This window comes from Peromyscus eremicus, chromosome 5 (assembly GCF_949786415.1).
Source record: "Peromyscus eremicus chromosome 5, PerEre_H2_v1, whole genome shotgun sequence".
Classification (NCBI taxonomy): Eukaryota; Metazoa; Chordata; class Mammalia; order Rodentia; family Cricetidae; genus Peromyscus; species Peromyscus eremicus.
In genome coordinates, this window is record NC_081420.1 from 55,659,580 (window position 1) to 55,677,264 (window position 17,685).

The window sequence follows — 17,685 nt, forward strand, 5'->3', positions numbered from 1 at the left end:
GTTTGTTTGAAATATCTTTAGGGGCAGAACATTATAATTTATTTGCATTAATATAGTTCTTTGTATTTTGTTTACCCTGTCTTATGTTTCTAGTCTTTTCATTTTTACATTGATTTAAGATCTCCTATTTTTTTGATCTACTTGTTTGGATGTTACATATTTTCCTACAATTCTCTGTTCTCGATTTTTCACAGTTAAATTTACAAACATCTTTATCTTAGAATTGTTAACTTCATTAACCTTCTTCACAATTTATATGCTATTTTTGTCATGTAATAGAACTCCTTTTAAAATTATTATTACCAGATAGCTGGAAGCCTGTTTAGAATTGTTGGGTTTTATAGCCAGTACTTAATATTTCCCACATTTCTACTATGCTCTCCGTTCATTACTGTGTTTATCCATCTGGAGCTATCTTTCTTGTAAAGAAAGTACTAAAGTACTTCTTTGTAGATGCTTTTATTAAAAGAGGGGTTTTGTTTTGATGATAAACTTATGGTTCATTGTCATTCTTGGAAAATGTTTTTGCTGAATATAAACATTGTACTTTGATGATTGTCTTTTAGCATGTTGGTTTTGGAAAATGTTTTTGCTGAATATAAACATTGTACTTAGATGATTGTCTTTTAGCATGTTGGTTTTGAATACTTTTTACATGTTCCTGAGTAGCCTCATTTCTGTCTTTGGCTTCCAGTATTGCTACTAACTCACCTGTTAGTCTTTGAGTTTCTTTTTCTCTGACTGCATTTAATATTTTTTTGTCTTTAGCATTCCACTATGTCACTGTAGTGTGTCCTTATCTTGCATGAAATGATTTGGCTTTCTAAGTTTGTAAATTGAAAGTGTTTTTAATGCTTTGTGGCTGTTAAATGGCTCTTGAAATGTGAATTCTCATTTTTTTAATTCTGCTGTCTTTATTTATTAGTGTACATCTTTCATTATCTGCGTAGTAAATATTCTCTTCAGATCTTTTGCTTTTCTTTCTGTCTTTTTAAATTGGTTTCTGTTTTAATTACTGCTTTTGTCATAAGAAATGTGCCTAGGGTATACTTTCTGTTTTCCCTTAATAAGATATAATAACATTTAATTGGAGAACTAAATCCCTTGCTAATAGTCAGTACACTGTGGCTTGATGAAATACATCCTTTAATGTACAGCTGCTCCCTCGTTAGGAGAAGAGATATTTGACCTTAGCTCTTAAGGCCTAGTTCATTTGGTACAGGACCTATTTCACCTCTGTGGAAATCCCCTACTTTGTGCTCAGAGCATTTGGGGTAGACTATATCTCGTGGTGAAAGCAATTTAAAATATTATCTTAGTTCTGCCACTTGCTTTGTAAGATATAATGATTGAGAGAATCAAAGATGGATTTTAAAATGTAATTGTCACAGGAAAAAATTAATGTTCTCATTTTTTTTTTTTTTTTTTTAGATTTCTTCTAAGAGAAAAACTATTTTATCTTTTTGGAAGGTACTCTACCAATGAGTTTGGTGTAACCATTTCATTGAAAATTAATAGTTTAATACTAAAGCAAAAATTCATAAACCCAATTTGATGAATTAGAACATTGGTCACTGAATTTATATGGATGTCACCTTAAAGGACTAGGGGGGGTGTAGAGCAGTTAGCATGTTGAATCCCCAGTATCACAAAAGAGAGTGAGAGAATGTACACACCACATACATTTTAAAATAATTTTAATCAGAATTATATGATCTTGAACAGTTAATTTATGTACCTTTTGTACATCATGTCAAAACAAAAAATATTTTAAAAATTAGAAGTATCAGCCAGATAATCAAAAACTTCGTAAATCAATTTTTTTTTTTTCCAAGACAGGGTTTCTCTGTGTAACAGTCCTGGCTGTTCTGGAACTCGCTTTGTAGACCAAGCTAGCCTTGAACTTAACGAGATCCGCTGCCTCTGCCTCCCAAGTGCTGGGATTAAAGGCATGCGCCACTGCTGCCTGGCTGTAGATCAAATTTTGAGGATATTGAAAACAATGTTCCAAAGTTGAATGTTGCACTTAGGAGGCTGGGACAGAAAGAGTGCTACAGTTCAAGGCTGGCTTGGGCTATGGAATGAAAAGGATCCTGTATCAAAAATCATGGAGGAGGGGGCAAGATAGCTCAGTGGATAAAGGCACTTGGCCCAACCTGATGGTCTGAGTTTGACCTCAAACCTACATGGTAGAAGGAGAGAACCAACTCCTTCCACTTGCCTTCTGACCTCCACATATATATACATGAAAAATAAATAAATGTAACTTATGTTTATTTTTAAAGTTGAGTATTGAACCCAAATGTAAGCAATTTGCAGTCAGATGAAAAAGTCATAATTTACAGATATAATTTGTTTATTCTACATGAGCTTGTTTTGAGATGAATATGCACAGTAATCAATCAGATTGTATATTGCTTTGTAGATTATATGAATTATATTTTAAGAATTATAATTTTCATTTTAAGATTTGTAATAAGCAAAATAGTCCCATAGGCAAAATTGGAATGTCAGCATACACTCTGTTGGCCGAGTGGTATTACCACTCTGAGCAGTCCAGCCAGATGTAGGTCTGAGGAAAGCGATTCTCTTCTACAAATGAAGTGAGGTTTAGTTATTTCTCTGAGATGGCTATAATAAAAGATTCATTAGTGTTAAGCAGGTCATAATCTTCAATTAGAAGTTTAGCCATAATTGAATTTTGGATCTAAAATGGTATTTTTCAGTGCCAAGAGATTGATACTTTGTTAAGAATCTTATACCATTGTAATGACATAAGAATAGAGAACAAATAGATCTGAGCAAACTTGACAACTGTGGAATGTTAGGGGTAAGCAAAAATATAATGTTTTCAGCATACTGTAGTGGTACCCTGAGTAGAAGAAAGGAGACAAGAAGAAAAGATTGACAGGGAGATAAATAGGTAATAGTTAAAAACATGATTTGCTTGAAAGTTTTATGCTAGGTTTTCTCATTTGGAAAAATAGATAACTTTGTAGGATTACTGTAAGGATTAAATGACATTTAAAGTCCTTAGCTAAGGAACTTGTACTTAGTAATTTCTCAGTAAGTGGATAGGTACTACTTTTATGAATTAGAGAAAGACTCAGCCTTTCATGTTTCTGAAACATAACCTTATAGTGATAAAAGTAGTTTAGGATGGGATCCACCAAAACCAGGGTTGGGGTAGTAGTTGAAGCCAAGGCATCATTATGTGGGATGTATAGAAGGAGTAGATAGCCAAAATTTTTGGGACATTAATAGAACTAGATAATGGGGAAATGGAGGAGCATATGTAGCTCAAAGCAGCAGGAACTCAAGAAGAGAGTGTTTAGCAGTGCTAGGTGAAAAGAAAAGTAACTATGAGGACTGAAAAGGATCATTATGCATGCTGGCTAGAGTTGATTTTGGTTTTTAAAATACTTCCCAGTAGTTCCTGTGCAGTAGTATTCACCCATTTAAACTATATGGTCTAGCAAGTGTGTTCTCATGTATTCAGATTTGTGAAACAATCACTGTGATCAGTCACCAACCCAGGCACCTAATCTATTTTCCACCTTTTTGAATCTGTCTATTCTAGATATTTATGTAAATAGGACCATACAATATACACATTTGTTTTTAGTTTGGGTATGAGTGTTTTGCTTACACATGTATCTGTATACTGTGTGCATGCCTGGTGCCCAAGCAGGACCAGAAGAGGGTTTCAGGTCCCCTGGAACTAGAGTTACAGTCAATTAATAGCTATCATTTGGGTGCTGGGAATTAAACCCAGGTCCTCTAGAAGAGTGGCCAGTGTTCTTAATCATTTGAGCCAGCCCCTGGTCTTCTATTTAATATTTTTTATTAATTACTTGAGGATTGCATATAATGTATTTTTATGTTTACTCCTCTTAACTCTTCTCAGATTCATCTCCTACTTCCCTACCCTCTCTCAACTGATGTCCTTTTTTTTTTTTTCTAAGTAACCTGTCTAGTCCAATTTGTGCTGCCCATATAACCATGAGTGTGGTGTCACCCACTTGGAGTGTAGTGGACATATGGGGCTATACCCTTAAAGAGGACTCTCCCTACTCCAGAAGCTATCAACTGTCAGTAGCTCCTCAGCTAGTAGTGGAGGCTTATGAGCCCCTCCCCCCTTTGCACTTAATCATTCTATGACATTTCATCATATGTTAAAACTTGACTTTTTTTTCCTGTTGCTAGAAATCAAACCAAGGCCTTGCCCATATTTGCCCGAATTAGGCAAGCACTCTACTACTTAATTATACTCCTAACCACAGTAAAATTGACTTTTAATCCTTCATTTCCTCTATCACAGGAAATACTGTTGATCATTCAGTGGTCAAGGACACCTGCCTGTGATTCACATTATTACATGTTCTCCCCTAGAGGACTTTCTGGGCACTGGCATAATTTACAATCCATTAATACTTTGGTTTGGAAACTCATCTTCTGAGCATTTAGATTTCATTTGTCATATTTCCTATTACAATCACTACATAGCCGCTCAGTGAAGTTTCATTAAAGATAATTGGTCTGATCATGTATTCCTTTGGTATTGTGATGAAAACCTTAGATACCCAAGCACAGCTATTTTTTAAAGTTTTAAAGTGCTTATGGGTGATTAAAACGATTAGTGACCCTAAGATGATAATTTTTCAAAGAAGCATGAATTTTATTTTGGTTACTGGTGAAAAAAACACATCTATATCCCTATGTAGGCTACTTTTAAAATGAACCCTACTGTTAAGGCTATTGCTAATTGAAGATATCTGATGAGTCTTAATGTTTTCATTCTAGGGAAAAATCAAGTTTGTGTCTGAGAATTATACAGGTAACTACCCTAAGCCATCTTCTGGCTATGTCTGCCATGTGGCTGCAGATACCTACACATTTTCTTACAAAAGAAGTCATTTTCGTGCCTTCGAACTAAGTCAGGTATAGTCACTGTGAATAAATTACACCTAAAACAAACATTTCTTAACCTAATGTCCTAAATTTCAGGTTTGGCTAGGGTTGGGATAAACTTTATTTATAGGCAGTTCCATAGTACTAATGATACTTTTTTTTTTCCTTCTTTCAGAATTACCTCTATGAACTTTCAGGCAGCGCTGTTATTAAATGACCCAGACAGACTTTTCCTTATATAATTGTAGCTTTTCAATACTGGGAACCTAAAAGATGGCAACACCCACTTATAAAAGCATGTGAGTATAAAACCTTTGTACTTATAAAACTTGTGTACTTTGTTTACTTGGCTTCCTCTAATAATAAAAATACTCTTTGTTTCTTTCTAGACTTGAACTCAATAAAAATGGTAAGAAATTAATTAGTTCTTGTAGTTTTTGTTGTTGTTTTAGTAAATGTTTCAGAAAGTAATCAGGTTCTTTTTGTCCTCGTTTTTTAAAGCTCTCATCTCTCCATGGAAAGGGCAATTAACTGTTCAGAGTTGTTTGCTGTGTGATATAACTCTTTGGTCTACTTATGGCACAGTAATTCCAGTACAACTGTAAGTATTACATTTGATGTCATCCTTAATACATGTTTTGTTTTTCCAGTGCTGGCTACTCATTTCAAGGTCTTAATGGGTAGCATTGGTGTGAAATATATTTTATATATTGCACTTGGTTTTAGGTTAGAATACATTTGATTGAATATGTAGAATACAAGTACACAGGTGACCTAAATTCTAATCCTTAAAGGGAAAATGGTATTTCCCTTGTTGTAGTTGAGATGAGATCTTGCTATATCGTCCAGGCTGGTTTGAAACTTATAGGCTCAAGTGATCCTCCCACTTAAGCTTCCTGAATAACTGGGACTCCATGAATCTATTACCATGCCTGACTGAATTATTTTATGTTAGGAGTTTGCCTTTCCTCTAAAATAAATGAAATTTGTTCAGAGAGCTATACAGCAAATTAAAGCCTCTCAATCCTATTATTGAGTCTTCATTAAGATTTACAGCTTGTGATGTTCTAATATTCCGCATGATTCCCTTACAAAAATACTAAAAGTAGAAGTTAAATCTGTTTGTAGTATGAGAAGTTTTTGTTTCTCTCTCTTGGAGAACTGTGAAGGATATCTTAAGAAATCTTTTTGTCAGGGCAACAGTGACGCACGCACGCCTTTAATCCCAGCACTCGGGAGGCAGAGCCAGGCAGATCTCTGTGAGTTCAAGGCCAGCCTGGTCTACAGAGTGAGATCCAGGACAGACAGAGAAACCCTGTCTCAAAAAAACAAAACAAACAAACAAAAAAAAGAAATCTTTTTGTTTGGTCTGATCACTGAAGCATAGACATAGTTTAATTGACATATGAGAACTTATCTCTGTCAGAATTCATTGTCTGTTGGCTGTTTGTAAGAACAGAGAACAGGGATAGTATAGCCCATAAATAATGAAGTAAGAATTTTGTGAAAAAAATAATTTTAAAAGAACAGCTCTTTCTTGCTATAGAATGTAGTTACTAAACGTAGGAAAAAATGATAGCATATAGTATTCAAGTAGATAATAAAAATAGGTGAAAATTTGGTTATTTGTGTGTCTTTCAACATTGTGTATGTATCTATGCCTTGTGTGGGGTTTGTGCATATATGTGCAGATGCCAGTAGAGGCCAAAAGAGGGAGTCATGAGCTTCCCATTGTGGATGCTAGGAACCAAATTCGGCAAGAGCAGTACACACTCATAACAACTAAGCTATTTCTCTAGTCCTTTATGAACTTTTTTATAGTTAGACTTATGTTTGCATTTGAGTTAGAAAGTGATCAGGTTGTGTCAGTATTTATTACGCTGCTTGATACATTTTTGTTTTTTAGACCACGGGAACTAGATTTTAAGTATGTAATGAAAGTGTCTTCTCTGAAAGAAAGCCTCCCAGAAGCTGCCTTTAGAAGACAGAATTACTTGGAGCAGAAAGGTCTGTCAAAATGCAATGGCACAGTGCATTGCCTGGGCTTACTGCAGTTATTATCCACTTTGTCGTCCAAACATTCACATACATCTCTAAATTTTATCTTAAACAATGCATAAAATGGTCTTTTGAGACAGTTGTAGAGTTAACCATGTTCTCTACTCCTTCAAAGCCAGTTAGAAACTAACAGATTGATTTAAAATGACAGACTTTAATACAGAATGCTCAGAGAATTGAGCAAATGTACTGAAGAAAAAAAAAAGCTGAAAACTCAGACCCATTCCTCTCATGCACAAGTTTGTTTGTTTGTTTATTGGTTTTTCTAGGCAGGGTTTCTCTGTGAAACAGTTTTTGCTGTCCTAGAACTCACAGAGATCTGCCTGACTCTGCCTCCCAAGTGCTGTGATTAAAGGTGTGCGCTACCACCAGGCCTTGTTTTTTATTTATGCACTGTTAAGTTCCAAACAAATATGAGGAGGCAGAGGCAGATGGATACTCTTGTAGTTTAAGGCCAGCCTGGTCTACATAGTAAGTTCCAGGCCAGCCAGGGTGACATCGTGAGACCCTTTCTCAAAACAAAAATAAAACAAATAAAGAATATTGGAATTTTTCCAGGGGCCTGCCCTGAGGAAATCCCAGAGACCTGGGGAATATACTACGTCTAGCGGGGGATTATCTGAGCGAAAAGAATCTATGTACACCATGCTCTTTTGTCTATTTACTTTATTTCTCTAAGACAAAATTCTGTCTGTACAGCTTCAGTTCCATCCTAACACTCAGTTCCTCTCTGTCCCTTCTTTTTCTGTCCTCTCATAGCCTAATAGTAACGAAGTTCTTATGCTTTCGGTCTCATCTTTGTCCTCTGTTCTTTCATCCTCCATCTTTCCTTCCTCTTCTCCTCTCCTGAGCTGATTTAAATCCATCTACAAATCCACAAAACTTTTCCTCGGCCTGAGCCAGTCTGCCTTACTATCCACAGAAACTCTACCTTATTCTCTTCTCTCTTGCTACACGACTCTGACTGGACCAGGAATTCTGCCCCAGCTTTCACTGGCACCTGGATATGCAAAAACCCTTTTTCTGAGTCAAATGCTCTGGAATACCATTTGACCAGTCTGGGGAAGGAGAGTCTGAGCTTCATTTGCACAAGAAACAAAGCTATGTATGCATCCACAGTCCACCTGTCTTCTAGGCTCTGTAGGGATGTTACCTAGTTTAGATCAGCAGTAGGTCTGAGAAGCTTAAGCTGTTGGCCATGTGGCCTGGTAGTATATGAGCGCACAAGAAATTCATAGCAATAAACAGCTGAGTATTAAAAGCTGAATAACACCAAATATTCCTTGATAAATGGCTTCCCTCTAGAAAAGATTCCTTGATCTTTCTAGGTATAGCTTTATTATATACAGCTGAATCTCTATAATATATTCTTGTGACTTACAGCAGAAGAAAAAATTGGTCATTTACTTCATGGAACACTGATATTTTTGTCTAGTGTTTGTTTTGTTAACCTTGTAGTAATGTAAGAGAGAATATTTTTTGTTTTTGTTTTGAGACAGGTTCTTACTGTATAATTTTGGCTGTCCTGGAACTCACTAAGTAGACCAGGCTGGCCTCAAACTCACAGAGATCCTTCCTGCCTTTCGAGTTCCTGATATTAAAGTACATTTTTAAAACTAAATATTGTGAAAGTTGTTGTCCCCTCCCATTCCAGTTGTAGTACTCTCTCCCTCCATCCTCCCCCAACCTGATCCCTCCTGTTCCCATCCCCCCATCCAGCTCCCACCCACCCATCCACAGGCTATGACTGTTCTATTTCCCCTATGCAGTGAGATTCATGTGTTCCCCTTTGAGCCCTCCTTGTTACTTAGCTTCTCTTGAGTTTATGGATTGTAGCCTGGTTATCCTTTACAGCTAATATCCACTTACAAGTGAGTACATACCATGTTTGTCTTTCTGGGTCTTTGTTATCTCACTCAGGATGATCTTTTCTAGTTCCATCCATTTGCCAGCAAATTTCATGATGATGTTAATTTTAACAGCTGAGTAACTCCATTGTGTAAACATACCACATTTTTCTTTATCCATTTTTCGATTGAGATTGTGAAAATTGTTTTTTAAGTAGATTAAAAATAAAAGTTCGGGGCTGGAGAGATGGCTCAGTGGTTAAGAGCACCGACTGCTCTTCCAGAGGTCCTGAGTTCAATTCCCAGCAACCACATGGTGGCTCACAACCATCCGTAATGAGATCTGGTGCCCTCTTCTGGCCTGCAGGGACACATGCAGGCAGAATACTGTATACATAATAAATAAATAAATCTTAAAAAATAAATTAAAAAAAAATAAAAATAAAAGTTCTCTGTGCCAGGCACTGTTGACTCCCCATGGGAGACCTTACCCTTTCTCAGGAGTGGATGGGGGTGGGTTGGGGGAGGTGGGAGGGAAATGGGAGAGAGGGAGGGAGGGGGAACTGTGGTTGGTATGTAAAATGAATTTTAAAAAAAAATTTTAAAAATAAATAAAAGTTGTGACTTGGCAGTAGTGGTACATGCCTTTAATCCCAGCACTGAAGAGGCAGAGGCAGGCAGATTTCTGTGAGTTCAAGGCCAGCCTGCTCTACAGACTAGTTTAGGACAGCCAGGGCTACACAAAGAAACCCTGTCTCAACAAACAAATAAATAAGTGTTCTGAGGCAAGGTGTGGTGGCACATGCTTTTATTCCCAATTCTAAGGAGACAGGCAGAGAGGTCTCTGTGGGTTCACGGTCACCCTGGTCTATATAGCAAGTTCCAGGCCAGCTAAGAAAACGTAGTGAGACACTGTGTCCATACATGCGTGCGTACATACATACATAAGTATATGTCTTAAAGAGAGGGCAGTGGGAGTGTATGTGATCAAAACACTTTATATACATTTATGGAATTGTCAAAGAATACTTAATTAAAATTTAAAATGTTCTGTATTTCTGATTCCCTCTACAGTCTGTTGCCAGGATTTATGTTTTGATTTATATGAAGTGGAACTGTCAAACAAACAAGGGGAAAACATAGATAAGCTAATCGAGTACATTAAAAATAAGCAATTGGTAAGAATTACTAATTTCAAGTATAATTATTTTTTCCTATTGGTGCCTAAGTATTAGCTGAATTGTTTAATTTATTGGTAGGGTTTTCACTGTTACGTGTACTGACATAATATAACTGACATTTTCATTTTTCTTACAACTCAGCTTACCTTTTTGTCCCATTATTTAGTTTATACCCTTGACTAAAAGAACAAGAGGTTCCCCCCCTCAAAGTCTTTATTGTTTTTTGATACGTTGATTAGTTATGTAGTGTGTTTGTTTTAGTCACAGTGCCATTTCTGAGATGCTTCTTTGAAAGCCATCTTTTACCATTATCCAGGGGTTTATAAAAATTGGTTCTTCTGTTTCCATAATAGAGGCAATACGACTGAGGAATAACTACTGGTTCAAAGAATTCTGTCATGTTGGCCAGGGTTTCTCAGTATGAAAATAGAAATAGATGCTTGACCCAGAGTTTGAGCTAGCTTTTATGATGAATAATTTCTAAATATTACAAAGGAAATGAAGCAAATGTTGGACAGTAATGAAGCAAGTCATGCCTTGTCTGTCCCCATAATAGACATTAAGAAATCAATAAAGTGGGCTGGAGAGACGGGCTCAGCAGTTAAAAGCACTGGCTATTCTTCCAGAGGTCTTAAGTTCAATTCCCAGCAACCACATGATGACCCACAACCATCTATAATGAGATCTGGTGCCCTCTTCTGGCATGCAGATGTACATGCAGTCAGAACACTGTATACATAATTAATAAAGAAATCTTAAATCAGTAAAATAAAACAGACCATGCGTGCATGCATCTGTGTTGGGACAGTACCTGTCTTAATGATAGTGTTGGTTAAAATACTTGGAGTTGCAAATAACATTAGTTTCTGTGTGATAGTTTTGTCCTGTGGCTGCCAGTCAGGGTTACATGCTTCACTTCCACATGGGTGGGAAGAGACAGAGCCCAGCCTGACCATCATTTTAGTTTTATTAGAAAGGTTTGTATAATCTGCATATCCTTCAGTAGTTGGAAGTGGCATGGGTGATACTGATAAGTAGAAACTTTTATGGGAGCCCATCTTTCAAAAATGAGCATCAGTCCTATTCAATCTACAATAGTTTTCCCAGAAGTAAAGATTGAAGAATCCTCTTTTATTTATTTATTTTTTTTTTAATTAGGCAATCATCAAATGCTTAGAAGATAGGGGATTTTTCATTTTACTTACATCATCAGCCTTAACATCAGAACCAGGTAGGACCAAGTTTTTTTGGGAAACAATTTTTTAATGAATTTACTTTTGTTTCATAAGATAAACAACCTACATTTTCTTCTCCTGATTCTTACTCTTACAGATTTTGGAGATGAGCAGATGAGTCTACATGGTTTACATTTATCCCATTCACCTCAATCAACAGGTGAGGTTACAGTGGTACCCAGTTCAGTCAGCCTGTTGGGTACTTTCCAGTCCTCATCTTATTTTGACTTCTTAGTAGCACAGAGCACTTGTTAACTTTGTATTTTCCCTTAAACATTTGTCCTTCTTTAACCTTCCTACTTGACCTTTACAAGTGGATTCTAAGCTTCAGACTTATGTTTCCAACTATTGACATATCTAGCATGCCATCTAAGCTTCCTCAAATTCAACATATCCAAAATTGAATTCATTTGTTGTTCAATAGTAGCTAGGACATGCTTTTTCCAAAAACTATGACTTGGAATTTTCATGGCTAACCTTCATATCTAGACTGTGGGTCTTTGTATTTGGACTATGCATTCCCAAGGTGATATAGAGGACAAATATTTGTTAGAGAGAAAAAAATAATCTTTTCTTTCTTATTTTTTGAGACAGGGTTCTCTGTGTAGATTTGGCTGTCCTGGTACTTGCTCTCAGGCCAGCCTCAAACTCAAAGAGATCTTCTTGCCTCTGCCTCCCAAGATCTGGGATTAAAGGCATTCACCCCCACCACCTGGCCTCAAAAAATAATATTAATCATGTATTAGTGACTTTTCTATTGCAGTGATAAAAAACACAGTGGCTAAGGCAACATAAAGAAAGAAGAGTCTATTTGGGCTTATGGTTCCAGAGGACTTGGATCTATAATGGTGGATCGGAGGCAGCAGGCATGGGGGCTAGAACAGCAAGCTGGGAGAACATAACTAGCAATGGCAAGGGGCTTTTGGAACCTCAAAGCTTGCCTCAGTGACATACTTCTTTCAGGGGCCACACCTTCAAACCTCCCAAACAACTGCTGTCCGTTGGGGGCCAACACTCAAGCATCTGAGCCCATGAAGGACATTCTCATTCAGAATGCCACAAGTCAAGTCATATAGTACCTAAACAGTTATACATTATGTTGCATGTATCATATTGCAATGAAAACACTTCTGGGATGAGCATGTAGCTCGGTTGGTAGAGTGTTATTCTCATAGGCATAAAGCTCTGGATTTGATCTCTAGGATTGCATATCCTGGGATTATAGGTATTTGCCACCGTATCTGGCTGTGCTTATTCATACAAATATATTAATGTGCCTGGTTTGGTTTTTGGTTCATGATGCTGGGATTCTGAGCATGCAGTTTACCACTGGTCTTCATCCCAGCATAATGTCTACTGTGGTTGCATTTTGTATATTCAGAACATATGTGTCAGACATCTAAAAAAAAAAAAGTTTGCTAAGCAAAGAAATGTAACAGCAATTTTTGTTGTTTAAGTTATACTGTATGTGTTTTAAGGATAATGCTAGATTTAGTATTTCTAAACTTATAGCCAGTATAAAATGTTTTTAAAGTGGATTTAAAAAAGAAAAAAAGATTTGGCCAGGCGGTGGTGGCACATGCCTTTAATCCCAGCACTCGAGAGGCAGAGCCAGGTGGATCTCTGTGAGTTCGAGGCCAGCCTGGACTACCAAGTGAGTTCCAGGAAAGGCACAAAGCTACACAGAGAAACCCTGTCTCGGAAAAAAAAAAAAAAAGATTTACTGTATGTGTATGAGTATTTTGCCTACGTGTTTGTTGTGCACCACATGCGTGCAGGGACCCTGAGGCCAGAAGAGGGCATTGGGTCCCCAGGAATTGGAGTTTGGGGTGGTTTTGAGTCTGTGGCTGCTGAAAACTGAACTCAAGTCCTCTGGAAGAGCAATCACTGCTCTTAATTAATGAGCCATCTCTATAGCCCCTTAAAGTTGATTTTTAAATATATACACAGAAGGAGATCAAAGAAGAGCTCAGTACTTTTTAATATTTTGGAGCAAACAAAACAACCAGTTATACAAACAGATTGACAAAGGATATTCACATTTATTGTGATATGTATTTTTCTAAGTATTATTGATTTAGCAATCCTTAAAGTATTCTTTATAATCATTTCGAAGATGAAGAAACAGACAGATTTGCCCCATATCAACTGTAGCTAGAGTTTTTCTGGACCTGCCTGGCCCACAGTCAGGACAAATCTCTCCCGCCAGTCCCGCAGATGCTTAGACCCAAGTAAACACACAGAGACTTATATTGCTTAAAACTGTATGGCCGCAGCAGGCTTCTTGTTATCTAGTTCTTCTATCTTAAATTAACCCCTTTCTATAAATCTATATTGCCACGTGGCTCGTGGCTTACCAGCATCTTCACATGTTGCTTGTCATGGCAGCAGCTGGCAGTGTCTCTCCTGACTCAGCCTTCCTGTTCCCAGAATTCTCCTCTCTCCTTGTCCTGCCTATACTGCCTGCCTGGCTACTGGCCAATCAGTGTTTTATTTATTAACCAATCAGAGCAGCACATTTAACATACAGAACATCCCACAGCAATCAACCTGATTCTAGGGCTGCCTCTCAACTAGCATACTGTGTTACTTTTTTTCTCTTAAGATTTTTTATTTTGGAACTGCAGAGATGGTTCTGTGGTTAAGAGCACTTGCTGCTCTTCTAGAGGACCCAAGTTTGCTTCCCAGCACCCACATTAGGTAGCTCTGTCTTCAAGGGGTTTAATACCAGTATTTGCACATACATGTGTAGTTGCACACACAAAAAGTAAACAAATCTTTAAAAATAAAAGATTTATGGTTACATTCTTCACTTTTTGTCATCTCTAACTTCCCTTTTCCCCACTTCCTTTCTTTTCTGCTGGAGATTTTATCCAAGGCCTCATGCATGTTTCTTGAACCCTGTCCTACTGAGCCACATCCCCAGCCTTCATTTTTCCTCTTTAATTATAAACCACCAGTCTGATAACGATTACTTGTACCCAGGAAAAGCACAGGAATGCTCTGTGAATGAATAAAACAGTGTTGGATTACTTTTTCATACCTTCCTCATTGAGACAGTTTTTTGTTTTCTGTTTTTGTTTGTTTGTTTTTTAAGATTTATTTCTTCATTATGTACACAGTGTTCTGTCTGCATGCCAGAAGAGGGCACCAGATTACATTACAGATGGTTGTAAGCCACCATGTGGTTGCTGGGAATTGAACTCAGGACCTCTTGTAGAGCAGCCAGGGCTCTTAACCTCTGAGCCACCTCTCCAGCCAAGACAGTTTTTACTTATGCTCATTTAGAGCTTTAGGTACTTCTTAAATTGAAATTTTGCTTAGCCAACTTAATATTCTTCATAAGTTTTTGTGATAAGTCTACTAGAAAGCATATTGACTCTTCCCCCCCACCCCCCTCTTTCTCTGGGTTTTTTTGAGACAGTTTCTCTGTGTAACAGTGTTGGCTGTTCTGGAGCTCACTTTGTAGACCAGGCTGGCCTTGAACTCACAGTGATTCACCTGACTCCGCTTCCCAAGTACTCCGATTAAAGGCGTGCGCCACCACAGCCCAGTGGCTCCTGCCTATCTAAGTTGCTTCCGGAAATAGTGAAGTTGCCTAGGGAATGTTCCTTTTTCATGAAACTGTCTTTAGTAATACATCCAGACCTTTTCTATATTTTCTTTCTCTTTCTCTTGGTACTCTGAATAATGAGCTTCAAAGGAAGAAATTTTATTTTAATAATTAACTACATTTTCTTTTTATTTATTTTACTCTATTTTACATTTTCTTTATTATTTGACCTCTTTGCCTTTTCTAATATTTGCTACAGTGTTAATGTATTTAACTAGGACTAATTTGCTATTTCATAATTCTGTAGATACTTTTTAAAAATTTCTTAATTCCTATTTCCATTTAGTAGACACTGGAGTTGCTTCTGTAGATTTATATTACTGCTAACTGAGATGTTTTAGACTTTCGTTAACTAGTTCATACAGATCTGGCATTCTCTTTTTTTCTCATTTGTTAGGTTATTGATTTGCTTTAAAAGCAAAAAAAGCAAAATTAATCAGAGTGAGCCAGGGAAATGAGGTAAAATACAAATTAGACAGTTCAGTTAATTTTTAAAATGTGTAAAATACAATTTGAGTTACATTTGAAGCTTAAGGCCCTTGTACTTTTCAGTTCAATTTGCATTGTAGCCTCTCTTTTTTTTTAGATTTATTTATTTATTTATTTATTTATTTATTTATTTATTATGTATACAGTATTTTGTCTGCATACAAGAATTTATTTATTTATTTATTTATTTATTTATTTATTTATTTATTTATTTATTTATTTATTTATTTATTTATTATGTATGCAGTATTTTGTCTGCATACAAGACTTCAGGCCAGAAGATGGCACCAGATCTCATTACAGATGGTTGCGAGCCATCATGTGGTTGCTGGGAATTGAACTCAGGACCTGTGGAAGGACAGTCAGTGCTCTTAATCTCTGAGCCATCTCTCCAGCCCAGCATTGTAGCCTCTTAAAAGAATATAAGTGAAGTAGGAAACAAGCTGCTTGTCCTTAAGGCAGTGCTGCTACTATAAGGTCCACTGGGCTCTGTCTAAACACCCTGTAGGTGACATGGAGCTGGAGGCAGTTATTTTACTCATTGTAATGTAGTATTTGCATATCAAGTCATTCTTTTTCAGTGTTGATGTGTGTGAGAGATGTAAGTATATAGATATATATTCATTAAATTTACTTATTAAATTTTTACTAGTTACCACTTAGGTTTTCATCTGCAGTACTGTAGTATATATATTTAACCTGGTAATAATTTTGAAATCTATAACATTTTTCCTGTATGTCTGAAACAGTATCAAATTCTTAACATATGTGTATATGTGTTTTAGGAGCAAAGGACTTGAAAGTTGAAGATGACATCTCTCTGAAAGTGATACCTATTTTACCTGCCCTTGGCTGTGCACTTCTAGAAGCAAAGAAGTCACTTCCTGAAAAAGGAATCCCTCCAAACATCTTAGTAAAGCATAGTTTCCAAGACCTATATAAGGTGGACAAAAGCCTTTCATTGATGACTCCTCAAGATATAATGAAAGACACTGCATTCACTGGGAAACTGTCCCATGCTTTTGACTTGGCTCCCCCACTTGAAAAGTGCCCTTTAGAGTCTCTGACTCAGTTGAAGAGTTATTTTTCAGACCCTAGTGGCTACACTCTGGATCTGTCTACTGCTTTAGATTTGTTAGCAGAGCCTCCTCCGTTTCCTTGTGTTTCAGATGGGATTTGTGATGCTGGGTTTTCTTTAGTTATGACTCCAGATCCTGAATTTCTTGACTCAGAGATGGAAATGAAAAAAGAAACTGAAACAACAAAAAAATGTGGGAAAACATTGAGAGTAAAGAAGAGAGCTGTGACTCCATTGACTCCACCTTCAAATCTGAGAGTTCAGCCAAAGAGAAAGGCCAACACGTCGGCTGTTACACTGCCAAGTAAACGAGTGAGCCTGGGCTGCCCCCTTTCCAAGAGAGCTGCAGCCAGAGCAGACAGTGGACCATGCAACCCGACTCTCAAGTTAGTTAAAGGGCAGTTTCCTCAGAAGAGAAAAAGAGGTAAGAATAATGTATGTGATTATTATAATTATAACTGGATTCGTGTGAACTAGAGCTTAGCAGTGTGTTAGAAGTTTGTTAGAAATGCCATTTTTTCTGAGTGGTTCATATGTATATGAAAACTAGAGAGACAGTGATCTAGATAAGAGCTGGAGACCAATAAATGAAATACATTAAGATCTCAAGAGCCTGCCCACCAGAAGTTTATGTTTCTCTAGTAAACCTTCAGCTAGTTCTCACATTTATGTTCCATTCTTAGAAAGATGACTATCTGATTTCTGTATTGTGCTCTGGCAGTGGTAGGAAAAGGGGATCCTCTAAAAATGAATATGCCAGTAACAGCATCCATTAACCAACAGCCTAAATAAACACCTATAAAAGGGAGAAAAAGTTGTTTTTTTATTGGGGGAGGTGCAGTGCCCACAGAAACCAGAAGAGGGCATCAAACACGCACGTGCACACACTGGCCCTGGCCCCAGCCCGAGCCCCAGGAGATGGAGTTCCAGGCCATTTTGAGCTGCCTAATGCCCAGGTGCTGGGAATCCACCACTAGTCCTCTAGAAAAGCAGTATGCTCTCTGTACCACTGAGCCAACTCTCCATCCCCACCATTTATTTTTATTTTAGTCAGTATGGCCAACTATAGGACTTCAATATAGCATCAGTTCAAGTTACGTCTATTGTATTTTCTCCAAAACTAGGGAATTGTACCTCCTAAGTAAAGGAGTCAACACACTATATAACCAAGGTTTCCATTCATTCATACATAGATCATATCTGGCTCTGTCACTTTATATGGGTAGAGTTGGAAAAGTAAAGCAGAGATCATATGACCTTCAAAGCTGAAAGT

General features: G+C 37.2%; 1 protein-coding gene across 8 annotated transcripts in view; it reads left to right on the plus strand.

Annotated features, from left to right (window-relative positions):
- Positions 1–17,685, plus strand: part of Tasor2 (transcription activation suppressor family member 2) — a 47,904-nt gene that overhangs the window by 4,818 nt on the left and 25,401 nt on the right. For 3 of the 8 annotated variants that reach the window (XM_059263471.1, XM_059263478.1, XM_059263472.1), the window contains exons 2-10: positions 4,804–4,941; positions 5,087–5,210; positions 5,301–5,320; positions 5,413–5,512; positions 6,818–6,918; positions 9,891–9,994; positions 11,156–11,228; positions 11,330–11,392; positions 16,120–16,836. In XM_059263471.1, coding sequence (XP_059119454.1) covers positions 5,185–5,210; positions 5,301–5,320; positions 5,413–5,512; positions 6,818–6,918; positions 9,891–9,994; positions 11,156–11,228; positions 11,330–11,392; positions 16,120–16,836 — 1,204 coding nt within the window. In that variant the 5' untranslated portion in view covers positions 4,804–4,941; positions 5,087–5,184. Of the gene's footprint in view, positions 1–2,673; positions 2,924–4,803; positions 4,942–5,086; positions 5,211–5,300; positions 5,321–5,412; positions 5,513–6,817; positions 6,919–9,890; positions 9,995–11,155; positions 11,229–11,329; positions 11,393–16,119; positions 16,837–17,685 lie in introns of those variants that run through there. The other 5 variants (XM_059263475.1, XM_059263476.1, XM_059263474.1 and 2 more) reach the window with 4 other exon arrangements.